General features: G+C 37.9%; 1 protein-coding gene across 9 annotated transcripts in view; it reads right to left on the bottom strand.

The window, feature by feature from the left end:
• The window catches only part of WDR7 (WD repeat domain 7), a 372,036-nt gene that overhangs the window by 92,498 nt on the left and 255,761 nt on the right, over nt 1-23,777 (bottom strand). For 8 of the 9 annotated variants that reach the window (XM_060029121.1, XM_060029112.1, XM_060029113.1 and 5 more), the window contains 3 exons: nt 14,906-15,023; nt 12,448-12,597; nt 11,771-11,853 (listed from right to left, as the gene is read on the bottom strand). In XM_060029121.1, coding sequence (XP_059885104.1) covers nt 11,771-11,853; nt 12,448-12,597; nt 14,906-15,023 — 351 coding nt within the window. Of the gene's footprint in view, nt 1-11,770; nt 11,854-12,447; nt 12,598-14,905; nt 15,024-16,730; nt 17,104-23,777 lie in introns of those variants that run through there. The other variant, XM_060029119.1, reaches the window with a different exon arrangement.

Raw genomic sequence — 23,777 nt, 5'->3', positions numbered from 1 at the left:
GTGACCACCTAGAGGGGTGGGATAGGGAAGGTGGGAGGGAGGGAGACGCAAGAGGGAAGAGATATGGGAACATATGTATATGTATAACTAATTCACTTTGTTACAAAGCAGAAAGTAACACACCATTGTAAAGCAATTATACTCCAATAAAGATGTTAAAAAAAAAAAGAAAAGTTGTTTGTAGGGACCCCCCTGGGGGTGCATTTGTCAAGAATCCACCTGCCAATGCAGGGGACACAGGTTCGATCCCTCGTCCGGGAAGATCCCATATGCCGCAGAGCAATTAAGTCCGTGTGCCACAACTACTGAGCCTGCATTCTAGAGCCCGCGAGCCACAACTACTCAGCCCACATGCCACAAGTACTGAAACCTGCGCTCCTAGAGCCCTTGCTCCACAACAAGGGAAGCCACCACAATGAGAAGCCTGCGCATCGCAACGAAGAGGAGCCCCCGCTTGCAGCAAGGAAGACCCAATGCAGCCAAAAAAAAAAAGTTGTTTGTAACCAGGGGGAGAGAGAGAGATTAGCAAACTAGTGGGGGCAAAGACCAGATGACAGTAGATCAGAAGGGCAGGAGAGGTGACAAAATGGACAGAGCACACGCTCTCCTTCCTGGGCAAGGAGAGATGAGAGGCTGGACAGTGGAGAGAGGAGACACAGAGGGAAGGAAGAGTTTCAAATGAGAGACAGTAGCACGTTTCCAGACAGAGGAAGAGAAGTTGAGGATAAAAGTGAGAGAAGAGGGGACTTCCCTGGTGGTCCAGCGGTTGAAACTTCGCCTTCCAATGCAGGGGATGTGGGTTTGATCTCTGGTCAGGGAGCTAAGATCTCACACGCCTCATGGCCAAAAAACCAAAACATAAAACAGAAGCAATATTGTAACAAATTCAATAAAGACTTTAAGAAAAAATGGTCCACATCAAAAAAAATCTTTAAGAAGAAACTGAGAGAAGGGTTATCTAAGGAGCAAGGGGAGTTGAGAGAGGATGGTAAAGGAAGGATGAAGTAAGGAAGAGGCCTGGGCCTGGGACACAACAACAGCCATCTCACCCTCTGCTGAGATGGAGCAACTGTGTCACGTGGGTGCCTATGCAGCAGGTGCACACCCCGCCCTGCAGAATACAGAGCAGTTGTGAGATCCGTTCAGTCAAGCTGGGCTTCACTTTCATCTGATCGTCAGCACAAGAATGCTCGTAAGTTTGTCCGTTTGTCAAATGAAGGCTAGAGGTGGGTAATTTATAACATGAGGTCCTTTGCAGATTCCAAATTCTACAACTTGTAATTCTATAAAAATAATGCAGCAAGGTCACTGCTTAAGTGAAATAACTGGTACCATTTATTATGATGAAATTAAGGACTAAACACATGAAGCAGCATAGCTGGTATCATTATTCAACCACAGTTATTGAGTGCCTATATTGAGTGTTCAGATTTTCTAAACTAAAAACTGGGACAGAGCTCAACAAAGGATTTCTTCTGAATCTATGAATTTATTTGACAAGTCTTTAATAGGCATAAAATCAAATCACTCTTAGTTATACATCAAATAAATTGCCTCCACTTAAAAGAATAAAAATGCATGATAAAAGGATCTATGTGAGAATTCTGGGGTATATGGCTTTTGGCCAGATGAAGCCCTCTACTACTTGCTATGGGAAACAATAAAAGAAATGGATGCAAAAACCCCTTTCTTCAAGCTACTCATAATGTGCATAATTGAGGAGCTGTAAGTGACTAAAGATCACATGTAGAGGCATATCTAATCTTTGCTATGAAAAATTTCTAAAACCTCTTACTCTCCAAATTAATCATATTTTCCCATCAACTTAGAATTTTATTAAAAAATCTCTAATCCTTTATTTGTTATGTATTATCTCACTACTAGCCCTTAAGAACATAATAAAATTGCCTTAAATTTAAAAATTGTATTTTAATTTCATTATATTTCCAGAGGTACTTTATCTTCCTTTCTAACTGAGCTTTGATAGTCAGTAGTTTATGAGAGCTTCAATTTTTCTATTCTGAGATTAGTAAAGAATATTTTTTGTATAGCAGAAATTAACACAACATTGTAAATCAACTATACTTCAATTTTAGAAGAATACTTTTGCAAAATGAATAACAAATCCTTAAAGTATTCATTTCAGAACAAGTATATATCATACTTGTGTGTGTGCTATACTGCTTTTCTCTTAGTTTAGTAACATCTGTGCATTTCTACACTTTTGTATTTTGTGCTACTGCATCAAATATAGTAGTGTAAAATGAGTCAGTGTTTATATGGTGACCAAAAGAGAAATAATTAATCAGACTGAGTCAAGCATGGCACGCTCCATGCTGGTTGGTCTGTATATGAGGGTCTTCACAAGGATATTCAAGTTCAGTAACACAGCAACTGATAACTAAATTTTAACAATGAATTCTGAGGAAACTTCAGTGATGTTTACCCGTCCAAACCTCGAAAAAAGTTAGCTCTACTTTCTTAGTGTCTAGGATATTTTTAACTGAGGATGCTGTATTATTTATAGTCTCGGCAATTAAATGTAAATTACTCAGAACCCTCTACTTCTGCCTCTAACAACAATCATCTAGAGAGCTGGATGATGCCTTTTGGAAGGTCACCTAGGACAGTGGTCCCCAACCTTTTTAGCACCAGGGACCAGTTTCTTGGAAGACAATTTTTCTATGGACCGGGGCGGGGGTGGGGGGTGGGGAAGGATGGTTTTGGGATGATTCAAGTGCATTGATTTATTTTTTTAACATCTTTATTGGAGTATAATTGCTTTACAATGGTGTGTTAATTTCTGCTTATAACAAAGTGAATCAGCTATACGTATACATATATCCCCATACCCTCTCCCTCTTGCGTCTTCCTCCCACCCCTCTAGGTGGTCAAAAAGCACGGAGCTGATCTCCTTGTGCTATGAAGCGCATTGATTTATTATGGTGTCTCTGAAGTCAAACCTCTCTGCTAATGATAATCTGTATTTGCAGCCGCTCCCCAGTGCTAGCATCACTGCCTCAGCTCCATCTCAGATCATCAGGCATTAGACTCTCATAAGGAGAGCGCAACCTAGATCCCTCACATGTTTAGTTCACAGTAGGGTTTGCGTTCCTATGAGAATATAATGGCGCTGCTGATGTAACAGGAGGCAGAGCTCAGGCAGTAATGCGAGCAATAGGGAGACTGCTTCATCTGTATTTACATCTGGCCGTAAATACAGATAAAGCTTCACTTGCTCACCTGCTGCTCACCTCCTGCTGTGCGGCCCAGTTCCTAACAGGCCACAGACCGGTGCTGGTCCATGGCCCGGGGGGTTGGGGACCCCTGATCTAGGAGACTGACAAAGGCAAAACAAAGTGCAATGAGATGGGAGAGAATCTAGAGGAATTCATTTCTTAAATGTTACCTTATTGTACTTCTTAGTCTGCTTATTCATAAACACAAAATTAATTCAATGTTGCAACAATCTTGTTGCTAATATATCTGTGTTCTAGAAAGAATACAGTTTAATTCCTATATAATAAAATAGCTTTATTTGTTACAGCGATGCAAAATCTGGTGATAGAACTATTCTGAATAACTATGTTTTGAAGGATATGTATGCTATAGTCTCTCACAGGCAATGAAATCTAAGTAATTTTCTTGTATTATTAATGGATACCACTGTATTTTTAACAATATCCCTGGAACTAAAATGTAAATATTAGGAAATATTTAAATCTGACTATAAAGTTTACACGGCAGCTAAAACTGTAATTTTTAAAATATGGAACCATAAATGGATCAAAATTCCCAAAGCAATCCTGAGGAAAAAGAACAAAGCTGGAAGCATAACACTTCCAGACTTCACATTATATTACAGAGCTACAGTAATCAAAACAGCATGGTACTGGCACAAAAACAGACACATAGATCAATGAAACAGAATAGAGAGCCCAGAAATAAATCCACACACCTAGGGTCGATTAATCTATGACAAAGGCGGCAAGAATATACTATGGGAAAAGAAAGTCTCTTCGCCAAGTGGTATTGGGAAAGCTGGACTGCTACATGTAAATCAATGGAATCAAAACACTTCCTCACACCATATACAAAAATAAACTAAAAATGGTTTAAAGACCTAAATATAGACATGACACTATTAAACTCCTAGAAGAAAACATAGGTAAAACATTCTTTGACATAAAATGTAGCGATATTTTCTTAAATTAGTCACCCAAGGCAAACGAAATAAAAGCAAAAATAAATAAATGGAACACACTCAAACTTTAAAGCTTTTGCACTGCAAAGGAAGCTATTAACAAAACAAAAAGACAACTTACAGAATGGGACAAAATATTTGCAAATGATGTGACTGAAATGGAGTCCATATCTGAAATATACAACTCAATATCAAAAAAACAAACAACCCAATTAAAAAATGGACAGAAGACCTACATAGCATTTTTCCAAAGAAGACATACAGATGGCCAACAATACAAATCAAAACCACAATGAGGTATAGCCTCACACTGGTCAGAATGGCTATCATCAAAAAGTCTACAAATAATAAATGCTGGAGAGAGTGTGGAGAAAAGGGAACTCTCTTACACTGTTGGTGGGAATGTAAATTGGTGCCGCCACTATGGAAAACAGTATGGAAGTTCCTTAAAAAACTAAAAATAGAGCTACCATATGATCCAGCAATTCTACTCCTGGGCATAAATCCAGAAAAAAACAAAAACTTTAATTTGAAAAGATACATGCACCCCAATGTTCACAGCAGCACTATTTACAATAGCCAAGACATGGAAACAACCCAAGTGTCCATCAACAGACAATTGGCTTAAGAAGATGTGAGATATATATATATATATATATATATATATATATATATATATATATATATATAACTTAGCCATAAAAAAGAATGAAATATTGCTATTTGCAGCAACATGGGTGGACCTAGAGAATATTATACTTAGTGAAGTAAGTCAAACAGAGAAAGACAAATATCACTTACATGTGTAATATTAAAAATAATACAAATGAATTTGTATATGAAACAGAAACAGAGTCACAGACATGAAAACAAATTTATGGTTACCAAAGGGGAGAGGGAGGGAAAGAGGGACAAATTAGGAATATGGGATTAACAGATACAAATTAATATACATGAAAGAGATAAGCAACAAGGATTTACTGTATAGTGCTGGGAACTATATTCAATATGTTGTAATAACCTATAATGGAATATAATCTGAAAAAAAACTGAGTCACTTTGTTGTACATCTGAAATTAACACAATATTGTAAATCAACTACACTTCAATTTAAAAAATTATGTTATTTTTGTATCTTTTACTAAATAAAATATAGATAAATATCCACAGACACATAAATGACTCCAGGAAGATCCAGGATATTTCAATTAATACAAAGAAGACGATTTTTTAATTTTTAGAAAATAATCATAGTATTATATGTAAAATGATTATCTTTGTTTCCATGCCTCTGAAATAAAATTATAAACGTGTTATATTTCACATACACATACATATGTACATAAATACATATATATACATACATATTACAGAAAGGACTTAGGGAAGCTTATAGAACATAATTCAGTAAAAAGATAGAAAAGGAAGATAAGCTTGAGGTGTGATGATGAGATAAAGAGAATGGAGATGTAAGCCATAACTACTAAAGTGAGGTGGGGAATTTGATTTTGAGCTGCCCAATGACCAAAGCAAAATGTTTACATTAACTCTGGTTAAGTATAATTAAAAACAAAAAACATATACTCGTTCCTTAGGACAAAACGAACAAAAAATGCCTGTCATCTGGATTTGAAAGAAATGTTTTTATTGAGTCCTTACAGAAGGGACCCTAAACAATGGACATCAGTATGACGCTTACAGTAACTGCACTGTCAACCTTCTTAAGACACTCACATGGCAGGTTCCTCAGTGCAAACTGCAGGCAAAACACTGACAAGGAACTTGGGGAAGGGAACGCTGAAGGAGGTCAGACAATGTGGTCCAAACAGGCAGCTCTCTGATGGTTTAGCTTAATCTAGGGATATAAACTAGAATATGTAGAGGGATAAATGGACCCTGTGTTTTTTAAACTAACTTCTAATTGTTCTGGTTTTTTTCAATGGAGTTTTAGATAAAAGTCAATTAATGAACAGCTTGAAGTTAAAGTCTCCGGCAGGCATTCTGTGCTACTGTCTAAAGGCAAATCTTTAAAAATTAAGTGCATCACTGGAATGCAGGAGCTGAAGGGCTGTCTTTAGATGTTTCCTTGGAAATTCTGAGTTTACTCAATATGTAAACAGAAAGGCATTCTAGGATACAGGCTCTGACATAACAGAACATGGTCACAAAGGACAATGACTCAGGTTTTGTTTTCTTGATTTCGGATTATTAGGGCACTTGTTTTCGAACTTTAGTGTGCATAAGAATCATCAGGCTTCGTGACAGTCTGATGCAGTGGCTCTCGGGGGAGCCTAGAAATCAGGTAATTCTCTTGAAGATAGTCCAGGAACTACACTTAGAGATCATTATTCCTCAGAGGGCCTAACAGAGAATGAGCACTTAATACCTGTGTTTAGTGTCCTTAGTTCTCTCAACTAACAGGCACTGAATGTATTTTAATATTGACATGTGTGAGCTCTTTCCCAAGACATTCTTGAGAGTCGCCAAATCTATAAAACAACTGAGTCTATAAACTGCATATGGCCGTCCTTCAGTATCTACAGATGTTCAAACCCTTACATAAAAGGCCTTATGACAGTTGGCTGTCCGTTTCCACAGGTCCCACATCGGCAGATTCAACCACCCGCTCCGCAGATGGAAATTCTTCTGAGGACTCTCAATTCCACGTTGATCTCAGTCCTACAAACAGGTATGTTCCTCTTGAACAACTGCTCTATTTCTATCATCTGAACATTGTGACTTAGGTGTTGATGGTCTGCCCCTCTTGGCACACTGGATGCTAAGAAGTTTAGATACAAACATATGGCTCAAGTCTGGCAAATTATTCATCTCTGCGGTCTATAACCTCATATTTTAATATCAACAAGTGAGTTTCGGGTCAGTAAGAAGACAATTATATCAAATTTTACTGGCATGTGTTCTAATCCATTTCTGTTTTCAAGCAGAAGATATTACAAGAAGCTTTAACAACTGACGGAAAAATATTATACGAACAAACTTAGAAAAATCAAACTTTCTGTATCAATCCTTCTTTCTTTCATTGTACTTACAATTTATAGCTTAAACTTAAATATGTTTTGAGTAAATATGTCAGAGGACAAAGAAATTTACTTAACAACATACTTCAGTGGATGGCTTCACCACTCATTAAATTGTATATTAAGTCATTTAATCATTAATAAACCTGAATAAATGAATGGATAAACAAACAAACCTGAATAAACTGACTATTGGTATGCAGCAACATACAATACAGAGGTCAGCCTAAGCTTAAAGCCAAGACTTTCATAGCACCAATAAAGTGGAAATTTTAAATACAATCTGAAAAATAACTGCCAAGTTACTAACAGTAAAGAAAATCTTAGAGAAATTACCACGTTCAAGTTTTAAAATTCTGAACCCAGATGCATATCAGAATCACAAGCCTACTTGTCAAGGTTATAAAACAAAACAAATCTAAAAAACAAGAAAACCAATCTTAGGATCATTCCACATTTGACGATGCTACTTCATCTTGGTACTCAGAAAATAGAGAAATTTATGTATAACCCAAATGAGAGTACTTTTGATTTTTAAATATTCAATGACTTCAGGATACTAGAATAGTTCTTAATTGAATTAATACAACTTTAGATGTGAAGAGCATCTTTATAACATTGACTAAAATTTATTTAATATTTTGGGAAGTAAACCAATTTTTTTACATATATGAAAATGATAATAATGCCATCCTATAGTTTTTATGCATATAAAATTCTTTAAAATAAATATTAACTAATTTCTTACACAAATTTTGGGTTTTCACATTATTGCTCAGATGGAGAGACCCCCCTCCCTGGAAACTAATATTCTCTGAATACCTAAATCACAAGTATTCTGCTAGGTGCTTTGACAAATATCATCTCATTAAAAAAAACAACAGTAAATGAAGTTTTATAGTTTTTTATGACCTACCAACCATAAGAACTGAATATTGGTATGTAGCAACATTATAGAGGTTAGCCTAAGCTAAAACCCACAGCATCTTTAAGAAAGGGCAAAGGAAAGAAGAAAACAAACAAACAAGCAAAAAGAATACAACATTATATAAAGATTTTAAAAACAAATTTCACCTGACTGGACCACAGATATTCACATCACTGACTTTGACTAGAGTTTCACTAGTTTGACTAGTGAAAGGCATTTATTTATAAGTAGAGGGCAAATAAGTGCTGTAAGGCACGTACAATGGTACAAACATGGCAGGTTTTCAATAAAATAAGTTTTACTTCTGTTGATATGTTAATATGTTTGTTGTTGTTCATTTATCAATCTAGTACAAATCAGCCTAAATAAGTAGCATGGCATCGCCCTGTAAAACTTTGGAGGTCCCACCTAAGCTTAGTGTTCTCTGAAGTCCTCCATGATTTATTATCTGTTCCAACTAATTTAGTACAAGCCTTACATTGTTATTCATCTTTCTAAGTTTATGCACTGACTTTTTATGGCTTATATCTTCACAGCTCTAATAATACCAAATACAATTTAATAAGAGGTAGTTAACTACCTCAATTTATAACTACTTGTTATAAATCCTATGTTTCATGAGATTATATCTTATCAACTATGTTCTGGAAAGAGAATTACATGTGTTTGCTCAATTCTGCTGACTCGCCACTGCTTGCAGAATAATAACCAAATTTCTGTGTATGGAACTCAAAGCCGTATCCTGTGGCCCTATGCTAGACTTCCATCCTACCTACACTCCAGCCACTACCACAGAGCATTTGCCAAACTCACTGTATACTTTTGTACCTCCAAACACTGGTCAGTATGATTCTTTCTGCAATTCTAGATGGCACACACTTACTTATTCTGCAAAGCTCACCCCATCAACTCTTCAGTGAAGCTTTCCCAGAACCCACCACCACTCCTACCACCACCCCACAAACCCCTGCGGAGCGCAAATCCTTCTTCCGTTTGGCAGCCACTTTTATTAAAGTACTTTTCTCCTTTAGTAAAAGGAAATTATTATTATTAGTCTGCCTTCTCCTTTGTGAAACTTTCCAAGACTCCATTATTATTATTATTATTCTGCTTCCTCTTCTGTGAACTCTCTAAGCCTCCCATATCCAGAGTTAAGCACTACATTTATTGCCCAACCCTGTCCCTCATACGTAATTCTCTCCCAGCACATAACACAGCACCCTGGCGTTACTTATCTTTATAATTACCTGCCCTACACAGATGTAGAGAACAAACGTATGGACCCCAAGGGGGGAAAACCGCGGGGGGGTGGGGGTGTGTGCTGAATTGGGCGATTGGATTGACATGTATACACTGATGTGTATAAAACTGATGACTAATAAGAACCTGCAGTATAAACAAACAAACAACAAAACAAAACAAAACAAAAAATGATTACCTGCCCTATTAGACACTATGCTCCTTGAGGACATCATCTCATTCATCATTGCACCCCCAGAGCCTAGTCAGCACTTGATACACAGTAGATGTTCAATAAATATTATTAAATTAACAAACAAAATACAATTGCTTTCTGCCAAATCAGAAAAGAACTGGTACCGAGCATTCCATTTAGACACCTGCCTCCTTAGCATTCAAGCAGAAACCTTGCTCTCCAGTGATTAAACAAGAGCAAACCAAAGTGGATGTGCAGAAAGTAAGGTGACTGAAGGAACTGGGGAGAAGTCAGGCTTCCAGCAAGGGCAAAGGTAGGCCCTTTACATGTTGAACAATTCCCTCACGTTAGCTCCAGGGGGGTTATTTACACAGCAGTGACTGCTGTAAGCAACGCTTTGCTAACCTTCAGTAAGATAATCCCTAATGAAACTGCTTCCTCACCTCCACTAAGTGACAGATAAATGTCCATTTTTGCATAGACATTTCCTTAGAGAATAATCGACTGGGAATATAACAACTACATGTATTTTTCACATCAGTTAATTATACAAAAGCATTTAATATATATAATTTTTAATGAAAAGAACACAAACCAGAATTAATGTGGCATGATGTTAAAAAATTACTGTATCCTAACATGCCTACTCTATATCACAAGAAAATATCTGTACACATGTACACTACAGCATAATCTTTTTCTATGTGTTCTTGATTTAACTTCTGGATGGTATAAATCAGAAACAGCAAAATGAAGAGACTAGGATGTAAAACCTACTGTAAATATGATGAAAGATATGGGAAGACGCAGAGTACAATTAATTCAGCAAATATTTTTGAAATGCCAGGAAATACAAAAGGCATAAAGATGCATAGTGTAACGCCACTGCTTTCAGGAAACTTATCTGAAATAAAGCCTTCCACTACAATATACTCACAGAACCAAGCAAACATAAGTAAGGATAGCATTGAGCTTGTCTTAAAAAGAAAAATGTTATGTAACTATGCCTAACTGGTTGCTCTGTTTTCAACAAAAACAATTATCTTCAACAGATTTTAACACTCTTTCTACTGAACACATGAAGGTAAAAAAATTTTTAGGGACCTCCCTGGTGGCGCAGCGTTAAGAATCCACCTACCAATGCAGGGGACATGGGTTCGAGCCCTGGTACGGGAAGATCCCACATGCTGCGGAGCAACTAAGCCCGTGCGCCACAACTACTGAGCCTGCGCTCTAGAGCCGGCGAGCTACAACTACTGAGCCCACATGCCACAACTACTGAAGCCTGGGTGCCTAGAACCTGTGCTCCACAGCAAGAGAAGCCACCGCAACGAGGTGCCCATGCACTGCAACGAGAAGCCCGCGCACCACAACGAAGAGCAGCCCCCACTCGCCGCAACTAGAGAAAGCCCGCGTGCAGCAACGAAGGCCCAACGCAGCCAAAAATAAATAAATATATTAAAAAAAATTTTTTTTAAACAAAATGTACCTCAAGCTATAAACATTCTGAGAGCCAAAAACTACTTTAAGAGAAAAATAAACATAAGGCGACTACATTTCGACATTTAAAAAATCTTCACTTCATAATAATTAAATGCTCTACACATACAAATTATTAGAGTTATACTTCACATATACAACATTGTTTATAAAAGTTTTAACTGTTCTTGACTTCTTTGAACTGCTCTTGGCCTGTTTTCTCAGAGGGAAAACACCTATACTTAGTAGGACAATATGCAAATGCTGGCCTTTATATCAAAAATAAAATTTACCAGCAAAAAGTTGGCATAAAGGTTTCTATTGGCTGAAAAGTATATCTTCCTCCTCTAAGTAATAGCTTCCTAACTCTCTCTTTTGTAATGTGAAAGCTAATTTGAGTAATGGATATAAGAATACAGACATATTTAATAGATGCTATCTCTTACTCATATTTTTTAGGTTTTGAGAAAACCTCTTCACAACACAATTTCAAACAGTGGTTTTATTATAGTTGTGTTTTTGACTAAATATAAGGTGCTTAAATTGTCTTAGAAAGTAAGCAGATATTAATTCATAATTGGAATTCTAATTGGGCACAACTACGAACTCATCCTGCTCAAAAAATTGTTTTAAATTATTTGTTACTAAAAATTATTTATTTTGCATGCTATTGAAGGCTTCTTTACCTGCAGATGGCTGGGAAACATTCCTGAAGACCTTTCTTTTTAACTAAAGATCCTTCAAGGCAGTACATAATGATGTCCATAACCTTTACAGAAAAGACACAAATCTAAAATTAGTTTCAAATACTTAATTTTCCATAATTTAAATTATTAACTTAGGCCTCATTTGCATTAAAATTCTACATAGTTTGATTTTGATATTTACTTTAAAACTACAGTATATTTACTAAAATTACAGTGTACTTACTTTATACTATAGGCCATCCTTTCTCTTACCTGTGAAAACCATTTTTTAAAGACAGCACACAGTAAAATAAAGAAACCAGACTTGTTTACTTGAAAGGCAATTCCTATTTATGTACAGGATAGGTAGCTTTTATTCAAGCACACTCTATGTTCTGTTTTACTTATAGTGAAAGATACGGAAGAGACTATAACCTTTAAAAACTGCTCTAATACAGTCCATTCCATGTGAATGGTAAATGGACATAGCAATCATTTTGATTTTTGAGGAAATTTAAATCAAGTCTCCAGAAATGATACAAAAGTTCATTCATTTTAGTCATCTCTTTCTTTCTTTTAGAGGTGCTGGAAATAAAGATGCTGATTTACATTACGACACTAGAATATTTAATTTAGCTGTGGATGTACTGATATAATTTAAAACAGAATATTCTTACCTCCACGAGAAGATCCACGACATCCGTGGGCATCTTTTCAATAAGAATTTCAATGACTCTCAGAATTTCCCCTTTAGCTCGGGCAAGAGTTGTGGTGTGCATATTCTGCTGGGATTGGGTATTTGCTGCAAGAGCAGTATGTCTGTGCACCTAGAAAAACATTTCCATGTTGCAGATATGGTCGACACTTGATAGACTTTTACATTTCTAGCCACTGGTTTTTCACTTACTAATACAACAGAAAAAAAAAATCAACAAAAACAAATGTCTTGGGGTGGGTCAGGAAACACTTTTAATTACAAACAAAGTACTTAGTACAATAAACACTCAGTATGTGTTCCCTAATAGAATTCTAGTTCTTGGGCATTATATGAGACTTTAATACAATATCACCATGACATTTTTAAAAAGGGACAGACAGAAGGTTTGTCAATCTTGCATATTCAGCATTGAGGTGGGTAGCAGTTAGGAGACACCAGCGCGTATAAGACATGATTCTTGTTCTCAAGTAATAATGGTAAATGATGCTTACATAGGCACCATTCTAGGTGCTTTATAATCAAGTTGGGAAATTAAAAGAAAACATACCTCCAAAAATAATGAACACTGTGTAAACACAGCCGACCCTTGAACAATGCTGGGAGTTAGGGGCGCCAACCCTCCACGGAGTTGAAAATCCGTGTGCAACTTACAGTTGGCCCTCTGTGTCCAAGGATTCAACCATCCACAAGAATGTTCAGTCCTGTAGTATTTACTACTGAAAAAAATTCACATATAAGTGGACCTGCGCAGTTCAAACCCATGTTGTTCAAGGGTCAACTGTAATGTAAGTTCAGTGTGATTTTTCTTCCTTGTACAAACTGTAAGTCTTAACAGTTCAAAGGAGAAACAGCATTAACAGGCCCTGGGCCAGCCATGCAGGAGTGGGCATGGGGATGGGGTTAGGGACAGCTGTCATGGTGAGAAATACTTCAGTATTTTACTCTAAACCTCTAAGTGAAGTGGAAAACATTTTTTTAAAAGGTAATAAATGTGGACTATTACATTAAAATATTAGTTAGAACACGAAGAATGTGGGAATCATTGGCAATTAGTTAGACCATTAACATTAAAATATTTAAAAATTACCTTTCTAGTCAAATGCTGGAGTAGAACAAACCCCAAGCATGGCTATTCTAACAGTTCATTTAAAAATACTCATATGTAAATGGTGAAAATTAAGCTTAAAAACACAATTAATATAAAATACTTGTTTATCTCTTTAAAGAGGCAATTTAATGCCTGGTCTTTGTAAGACCTGTATCTGTATCAGACTAATGTAAGGCTTATACAGTATATTCAATATTAGTATCTCTGTATATTCCACTGATATGAAAAACTGGTAAAAAAAAAAACCCCACGTCTAATAAATCTGTTCATTTATACATACATATACTTTATAAAAATATATACTATCTATAAAATATAGACATATACATATGTATATTTTAAACACAGTGGACTCTCAGTGCACCACTATGCACTATTAGAAAAACATAGCCCCTTAGTCTGCAAATCTATTTTAGGTGTGAATTCAAAGTCCCACTGCCTCAGATAAACCCATACAATCTGCTATTAGGCCCTTCTTTCCTCCCTTCTAGCTACATTCATGTCACAAATATTTGCTGCATGCCGATTAAGGATGGCTCTGGGGCAGACATAGGCCCAGCAGGTTGTAGGTTATCAGGGCAGACTCCGAGGTATTTATTTAGTATTTTAAAAATTCATCTTAGCTACAGGAAAAACAACTCAGGCAGAGCCCATACCCCACGGACACTGAGTCTGCACATTATTCATGCTAAAATGGAACAAACCTTTAAAGAAAATTCAGGCGTTTATCTTCCTTGCCTTTTCTCCCACTACTAAGACCTATAGGAAAGACCTTATAATTGGTTCATTGTTCTTTACTAGTTTTTCAGTTAGATGTGGGCAATTAGAGCACTGAGAATTCGGGAATCAATTGGCATTCAAGTCTTTATCTGTGATATGTAATAGGAAAAACAATTAGCAAGTTTATGACTTACATTTTTGTTTACAGTTGGAGAGCCAGTGTTAAATAAGTTTTGTTTTGATTATAGGTAGATACTTACACTTGTAAAATGTGGATACCTTTAATATATTTTAATTTGAACAAGCCTGCTATATTTCAGATTGAGAAATTACTGTAAATACAAATATTTACAAGTGAATTAACGTTGAGAACAGAAATGACTACAAAAGCACAAGTAATGAATGCACTGCTGTGGAATTCTGTGTGCATGCACACAGGTACATACGTATTCATCCCAGCCCTAAATTATTAACTTGCATTGTTCTAGAACAAACTGTAAGGGTTATCTATAGATACGGACCCTCGGCTCACAATATGAGATAATTCCTCTAACTGCGAAGAGGGAGCACACTGAGAAGTTCCTCTCACCTCTTTGGCTATAGTCGTGATGAAGGCGGGTGGTCTGGCCGTGGCAATGAGAGACAGGGCATGCCTTGAGGAGCGGGCAGAGTCAGCTGCAGGGCTCAGAGGCAGCCCCATTGTGATGCTAAACAGGGATCAGAAAAAAAGGAAGAAAGAAAAGAAGCATTAGAAATATAGACTGAAAAGATTAGACACAGCTTATAATGTCAGTTCAAGGTCAATGGGAGCACTCAAACAGTTAGAATATAATGGACTTGCAACAATGAGCAGTGATTAGGAGTCAGGGTGTTCTGGCATCACATACAAAATCGAATAATTAACCGTGAAGATTGAAAACAGTATGTGCATCTGTCCAAAGTGTTAAAAACGCCTTGTTAACAAATTATCAAGAACTAGTACTGAATACGTATCACATAGCTCCGAATAAGGCAAGAAAGAATATTGTGCAGAGCATTTTCAATTTTTTCCCTTAAAAAACTTAAAGGTAAAAATTTGTTTATAAGGCCAAGTTGAAAGGCTGTATTTAAGGCCTATATCTGAGAGGAAGCAAAACTCATTCTTGTCCATAAAATTACCGAAGAACTGAAAATCACAAAATTATTTTTAGCTTATATATTATTTTTAGTTTGAAATACCCTCAGTAGCGCTAGTTTACCCTACACTCAATACTTTCAGAACCAATCTAATCAGCATTTTCTGCCAGTAGGTATTCAGTATTGTTGCAAAAAATTCTATTAACTGATACTTACTCTCTCTCTATAAAGAACATACACATGACATGGTCCAGGCTATATACAAGAATATGTACATGATGAAATAAATCTTTCTAGAGTGAGAGGATGTCATGATAGGATAGTGCTGCTATATTTTCCTTTGCCACTCCTAAAACATAAAAATGATAATATTCTTCTGTTTGTAAGCTTCCTTTTATTTTATATAGACTACTGTGAAAAGTATTAAGACTTTTCTTTCATTAAAACGTGGCATGTGACCCACACATCAACTGTGTACAGGGACTATTTTGTTACTCAGTAAGAGATCCATTATAGCTTCTCTCGCTAGTTAAATAACCTTGGTATTTAAATATCCATATGAAATTATATTAAGATCTGTCCTGCTCCAATTAAATAATCTTTGTGTTTCATGTGTCAAATGAATTACATTTACTAAAAATTTTCAGGAAGTTTACAAGTATCTCTATAATCAATCTAAGAATCATTATTTTAACTTTTAGTTGAAAATAAGGAGGCATCACATAGGTATTCCCATCATTCTTAAAAGGTAAATTGATTATAGAAAATTCTCCTTATTTCTTTGTGACTTTTACATTGCTCAGTCTCTGTCTGATAATATAACTGTCTCTACTCTTTTTTTCCAAACTGAGGGTAGACACAAAGCGGGAACTCAGAGGAGAAGATGATGGAGAGTTTTCCTTTCATGTTTACCACAAAAAAGACAGATGTGAGCTGAGAGAACAAACACACATATCGAGCAATAAACAGAAGGTGCACTGGTGGGCGCATCACCCCCATGGAAGGTCCTGATGCCTTCGGGACCCAATGGGGGCTGGACAGAGATTCTCATCAGGAGAGCAGTTTCTCTTCTGGATTAAACTTTATTATTGAGAATTCAGGAAAAGAAATGTTTACTAGGTGAGTAGTGCTGGGCTAGATTGCTTAAAAAATTATTGTCAAAAAAAATTATTGTAAAGTTTTAGATCATTATTAAGTTAAGTTTTAAAAAATTCAAAAGGTAAATTTTTCAGATACTCTATGATGTTTCCTGTCATCAATGTGGATGAATAGATGTTGATAATATTGAAAGCCTGAAACAAACAAAAATGGTATGTTAATTGAATAATTCTGAACAAACGTAAATCAACTTTCCTAAGATCAGTAAAACCACAGGATGTTGAAGTTGGAAAGATCCCCTAGGCAACAACCCTGCCAAGCAGTCAGCCAGGGAGAAAGAGTGGCCATTTCCAGGGCGGCCCACCCCACATGTGGGAGGCATGAGAGGAGGAAAAAGAACTGGACGGGAACCGTAGGTAGAGGGTTGAAGTGGAGCTTCCCTGTGCTACTTCATGTCCTCTTGCATCTGCGCAGAACATCCCTATGAGGTGGTGATATCAGCATTTTATGAGGAGAAATCAGGTCCAGAGAAAGAGGCAAGGTAGCAGCGTAATGTCTCAGGACAGCCGACCTCTGGAGAAAATTAAGGGGGAGGGGCTGGACAATGCTGTGGGTAATTGGATTAATGAATTGCTAACATGACTAAACTCAGCACTTTTGGATGCCTGGCTAGACTGCATCCCTGAGAGAGCTTTCTAGTGGTGTGTTGTAACACATGGACCTCCGGTCTGTTTTATTCAGTATCAACAGTGGATTGAATGACGATACAGGATGCACGGTCATCGACTGGTATGGAGGTAAAGTTGTAACAGAGAGCAACTGTACTAAATAGCAGAACTGGAAATCAAAAGCCCTCAAAAAGATCAAATTCAGCTAAAGAAAGAAGTCTTACATGTGGGTACCGATGACCAACTTTACAGGCAGGTATAGGACAGGCGATGGCCGAGCTTATGAAACAGACCTGAAGGTTGTTGTACTTGAAACTTACATCCGTATGTTGGTGACCTGGCTACCTGCAGGGCTAGGCTGAATCAAGGGAAATACAAGGACAGAGAAGATGTTGCCCCTGCTGCCGTTCCTGGCTCCGGGTGCCCTCCTCATGGATGTGTTTCTCACTAAGAGATGGGGCCTGGCTTCCACAGGACAGGCGTTACAGCATCCTCCTGGAGTCTGTGTAAGTCTTGCCCATTCCCAGCTGTGCTGTCGTGACCTCTTGCAGTTGCAAAGCAGAGTTTTATTCACATAAACAGGATCCTTGCAAACTCACCGCCCACCTCTAAGTCCTCTCTTTCACCCCGTCTCTCTTCCTTGCATGGAGGAGAAAAGTTTAGTGGGATGCTAAGAAGGGGCCAGGGGAGGCGAGGCAGAGGGGAGAAAGAGAGAGAAAGAATAAATACACATGGATATGCACATGTGTGTGTGCACTTGAGGGTGGGGGAGGTCAGCTGACAGACTTCCAAGGCTCACGCCACAGTGACAAGTGGATATTGTCCCCCTGCCCTCATGCTGTGCCCTGTGGTCACCCTAGACTGAATAAGCACAATGTCAGTAAAATGGTTATATTAAAATACCGACTTCACCAGGTTGATGAGAAGATTGAACGAGATAACAAATGCAAAGACATCTGGCCCTGCATCTGACAGTTACAGGTACAGCAGGTGCTTCTTCTCAACCAAAGATGCCTCTTACAAGTAGAAACAAAGTGAAAAGAAAATGAGATCAATGAATGGCAGGTCACTAGTTTCAAGTTAAAGGCTTAGTCACACATTACCCTTCCTCCTCAGCAAATGACCTCGTGAATCTGGGGAAATTGGCAAACTTCTTATAGGAAGAAAAGTGATAAAGTGGGGGTAATGGGGAAGGAAGCAAACCAAAGACATAGAAAAGTGCTGCCCGTTGGATTCCAGCTGTTGGGAAGCTGGACCACCCAACAATCTGTAGAGGCACCAACGTGTGCATTTGAGTGATTCCTGTCATCAGTGTCTGGCAGTCTGAGGGCAGGACTTCAGAATGTGGAAGCAGCTCTTGCTCTGAGGTCAGGGCTCTGCAGTGACCGTCAAAGCATCCACAGTGCACAAGCGGGTGGGCTGTGAGCGTGATAACAGAAAGGAGTCGCCCAGGCAACAGGGGCAGAAGAGAAACCTTGTCTCTCCTGTCTGCAGCCTCTTGAATGCACCCCTGCCAGAGTAATCTTCCCAAAGCACCAACTTTATTTCATGGTTAACCTGCTTAAAAACCGCACTGGGTCCTAGTGCTTAGAAAAATCTTAAACTCCTTGGCTGGAGATTCCAGGCCCTCCATAATCTTGTTTTGCTAATTTATAACTCAGTCATTTCCACACCCATGCTCCCGAGGCCAGACTAATTTCAAAGCTGGTCCCTAAAATTCGATTCCTCTTTTAATCGTAGTATTTTGCTAAGCTTCTCTGCTACCCCTTTCCTCACTAGCACACTCTCCTCCCTCCCCTCTGTTCAATTCTTGTGGAAGCCCACGTGGTATTCTGCAATTGCTATAGCACTCAATTACCATCTATTGAAACAAAAACAACCAACGACAAAACCTGTTCATTCCGGGCCCTTAGCACTGACCCTCATTCTGAACTAGTTTTATACTGTGAACCAATAAACAGGTTAGGACCATGCCTTCTAATCCTGTGTACCACCCCCTACCCCCTGCAATGTGCCTAGTACAGCCCTTGGACATAGTGGTAGCTCAATAGTTAAATGAAGGTAAATGAAGTTACCTGGCAAATGCAGCAGGAAAAAAAAAAAAATCACTTAAGCCAGTTATTCGACTGAATTGACCAAGAAATGAAGTCAAAGTAATTGATCTGGTGGTCCCAACAGACAAAGTCTAATTCTGCATGTAGTTATCTTGAAAGTCAAAAGTGTACTGGGTGTGTGATATATTTTAATGTGGAATTCTAACTGAAAAGGAAGGATCATACTATCAGAGGCCTTGAAATTAAAGGGGATGTCTGCCTTATTCTGGAATCTGGATGTAAACACAGAACTCACTCTTTTCACCTGATCCTGCTTATCTGGCTCTTATGCAGATCATCTGTTACATAGGTTTATAGGGTGGTCTTTGTTTCAGTCTTTATTCTGAAAAATATGATATGACACACTCTCAGTTTTACTCAGCATTTCAGTATACACATTCAATATGAAATACCAGAGATGATAGATATTATAAATAAAAACCATGAATAGAAAATAGTCCACTCAGGCCAAGCTCAATCCTTACTTGACTGCTCATTAAATCCTGTTCTAACCCTTACTCCATGGCAGTAAAAGCTTTTTAAAACTTACATGTAAGACCACCTCAGTTAAATGTCACTGTCTACAATTGTCAGACTTCACCCATCTGTCAAGTTATGGAACACCATAAGGGAATATTCAGGGTGGGGGGAACACAACTTTCATAGGATAACCTGCAAATCACAGTCAACACGATTATGGACTGAGTGCTTGTGTCTCCCTAAAATTCAGATGTTGAAGCCCTAAGCCTCAATGTGATGGTATATGGAGACAGGCCTCTAGGAGATAATTAGAGTTAGATAAGGGCATGAAGGTGGGGCCCTTGTGATGGGATTAGTGCCCTTATGAGAGAAACCAGAGAGCTTGATCTACTTCTCTCTTCAAATCTTGGTCACAAAGAAGTCATGTCAGGACACAGCAAGACGGCAGAGCCTACAAGCCAGGAGAACAGACCTCAGAATGAGGTCTTACCAGCACCTTGACCTTGAACTTCCCAGCCTCCAGAACTGTGAAAAATAAATGTCTGTTGTTTAAGTAGCCCAGTCTGTGGTGCTTTGTTATGGCAGGCCAAGTGAACTAAGACAAACAGTAACAGAACATTGAAAACACTCCCCATCTGAAACAAAGACTAAAATTATTTTGAAAATACATAATTACGTATCATCTGGGAATTCCATTCTACCCCTCCCTGGTAAAATAGGTGTGTTAACAATTGTCTTTAATGAACAACTGTCTTTAATGTAATAGGGAATCAGCAATTCCTCTTTGTCATGTGGGACCTAAATCTGATAAGTCACAGGTGGCACTCACTTCCTAAACTCAAAGGTGGCAATTCCTCCAAGTGCATATCTTTTAGACCTATTTCCTATATATTGTATACATTTACAATGAATAAAATCTATGCCAACATGATTTAGTTAAATGGTTTCCTCCAATTATAAACTTTCTATTAAAAATAAATGTCATGTGAATAGGAAAAATAATCTAAATATTGAAGCCTAAAGCACCTTAGTGTTTGTATGATGTGATCTTTACTCTCCGGCTCTCAAATCTAAAAATTATGATTGAGATCTGAGTTAAAATGTCAATTCTTTTTTCTCCAACTCTATTTTATATTGTCCAGAAAGAGTCTTTCCAACATATAAGGCTTATCTATGTTATCAGAGCATGTGTGGTTTCCAATGCCTGTATGTTTCTCCCTTAAAGTTTGGCAACTGTGAATATTACAGAAAAGCAATGGACTCTGTGTAATTCATCCACATCCCTCAGTCACAGCAGTATGAGGTGAGAGTCTGGCACCTTCAGCAGCTTGGCCGGTCCTGCTCTACTGTTCTCTTTCAGAGTAAAGGTCTGCAACATGAACTAGGAAAATGGAATCAGAATCACAGACCACAACACATACAAAAGCACAAGGATTCTTCTGTACTTTTACATAAAACAAAAGTAGGATTTTCTACTGTTTCTAACATTTTATCCATATGTCCATAACCATGCTGATCTAAAAATCCATGGATTTTTAAAAAAGATAATACTGCATACATTTCTATTATTTTCACAATCAGCTGGGGATGACTTAACCTATGATTTCAACGAAGTGCAGCCTTCCGTTTTCAATTAAACAGTCCCTCATGAATAAACAGCCCATAACCATTAACTTAAAAATTCCTCACGTAAAATTCTACCTGTGGATCTCTCATTATATAAAGGGTGACATAACCATGCAGTATGGAAGCAGCAGAATGGGAGTCGGGAGACCTAAGTGACAGTCTTAGCTCTCACAGGACTAGTGTAACCTCAGACAAGTTGTTTAATCTCTACAACTTATTTTTACTTAATAGCATATTAAGGGCACTGGATTGCATGCTGTTGAAGAAGACTTTTGTCTCTAAAATTCTAGGACTTTATTAAATGTTTATTGCAAATAACAAGGCAAATCATATAACAGGTGTTTGAATACATAAGAATAAACACATAGTATCGAAACATGGCCCAAGCTGTCAAGGAGTTTACTGATATTTAAATGGGCTTCTAGTTTCCAGAAGGCACAAAATTCTTGATGAAAATGATTTCATTACATAGATTTTAAAAAGCTGAAAATTCTGAGTTGACCTCTTTTAGGTCCTTTTAATAGGTTGTTTTGAATTTAGTACTCTGTTGGTCTTTAATTCTCTGGGTATAAGATTTCAAATGCAAGATGGCACAGGGGTGGGAGCGTGGCTTTTGGTGTCAGTGAGACCTGGGTTTGAACCTCACCTTTTCCTGGACAAGAGAAAGCACCTGTCTCAGATTCGTTTTATGATCTTTTACAGTCATTTTTACACTCTTTTAATAAAGAAAAAGGTAAAACCAATCCTCTCTTTGAACCCAATTCTATTCCCCAGAGATAATGAGTAAGGCAATTATGTTCAAGTTTTTGACTGGAGCATCCCAGGGTTTAATTTCTGCAAGAAATTAATAAATAAAATTAGCTAAAAACAATGCTTAGTTTCATGTCCCTATGTGTGCAGCTGTCCCTCAGCCTCTTTGGGGTGTGCCTGGGCTTTCCCCGTCTGTCCTTTTGCACGTCGTAGTTATTCTTCCCCACCTCTCCTCACAATCATTCAGAGGAAAGATCCAGATGAAATTCTTCCTTGGGTACTGTCTGGGTAACCCCTGTGATTCATCTGCCATGCTCTGAATGTCCATACCTTTTACTCTCCTTCTTTCCTGTAAGATCTTATCTTTCCTGTAAGACTGCAAGTCACGTGAAGGGTCTTTGTTTCATGAAAGTTTGTCACTACATATAGTACCTAACACTGTCCCTTCCACATATTAGCTACTCAATAGATGCTTGCTTAATAAATGTAGTTTAAAATTGGGCAAAATGTTTGAAAACACTGGAAAACAGCTGGTTTTATTTTGATTCCAAAGATATAAAATTCTAAGCCATATTTCTAAAATAAAAGCATTAGGGGGCTTCCCTGGTGGCGCAGTGGTTGAGAGTCCGCCTGCCGATGCAGGGGACACGGGTTCGTGCCCCGGTCCGGGAGGATCCCACATGCCGCGGAGCGGCTGGGTCCGTGAGCCATGGCCGCTGAGCCTGCGCGTCCGGAGCCTGTGCTCCGCAACGGGAGAGGCCAGAACAGTGAGAGGCCCGCGTACCGCAAAAAAAAAAAAAAAAAAAAAAAAGCATTATTAATTCTGGGAAAATGCTCTATTAGTCTTGAGCCATATACAGTTTTTCAGGAGGCCTCTCAGGAGTTATCTCTGACAGAGGATGTCAACACAGGGGAGAGAAGGAAAGAGAGAAACTCTGCTATCACATGTATGCCTCAGAACTAGATACCAACCTGAGCGAGCTGCCCTACCTTGAACCCCCTCCTTCATAAACTCACAAGAATTGAAATAAAGAAGGAAACACTGCTTATGTTTTTTTCTTTTTAAAAAGCACAAGCCTAATATAAAAGCTTCTCCATAAAGCAAGCTTAAGATCACAGTCGGCAGCAAGGCGGCCAAGCGGTGTTATCGTGTGCACAGAGAAGTGGGCACAGAAGGGCGGCCCCACAGGCACTGTGAGGGTAAGATGCACAGTCACCCTGCTGCTCTATCTCGTCCCATCTCAGTCCTTCTGCAGCCTGTACCAAGTGTGTCATGGATGTAACAGGTCATTTTCAATCTAAATCTTGTTATAGATTAATAAGCAAACATTTTCTTGCTTATTATACAATTTATCATGATGAAAATTACGTTGGACTCCTCAAGGCTACACGCTGATACATTCATTTATTCAGAGCTGTGTGTAGAGAGTTATACTAATCTTCATGACAGAAAAGGATGTAATAGCAAGATTTAAATTACCTACTGAAAGCTAAAGTATTGGTGTCTGTGGACATACTCCATGTAGATAAAACACAGCACATCTTTATGTTTGCTGATATAAGCTTCATGTGAACTTATTTAAACACAAAATAAAACAAAATGTTAGATGGTTAGTCTAAAATAGAAACC

This window comes from Delphinus delphis, chromosome 13 (genome assembly GCF_949987515.2).
Source record: "Delphinus delphis chromosome 13, mDelDel1.2, whole genome shotgun sequence".
NCBI lineage: Eukaryota > Metazoa > Chordata > Mammalia > Artiodactyla > Delphinidae > Delphinus > Delphinus delphis.
This window is presented reverse-complemented; position numbering and strand designations above follow the sequence as displayed.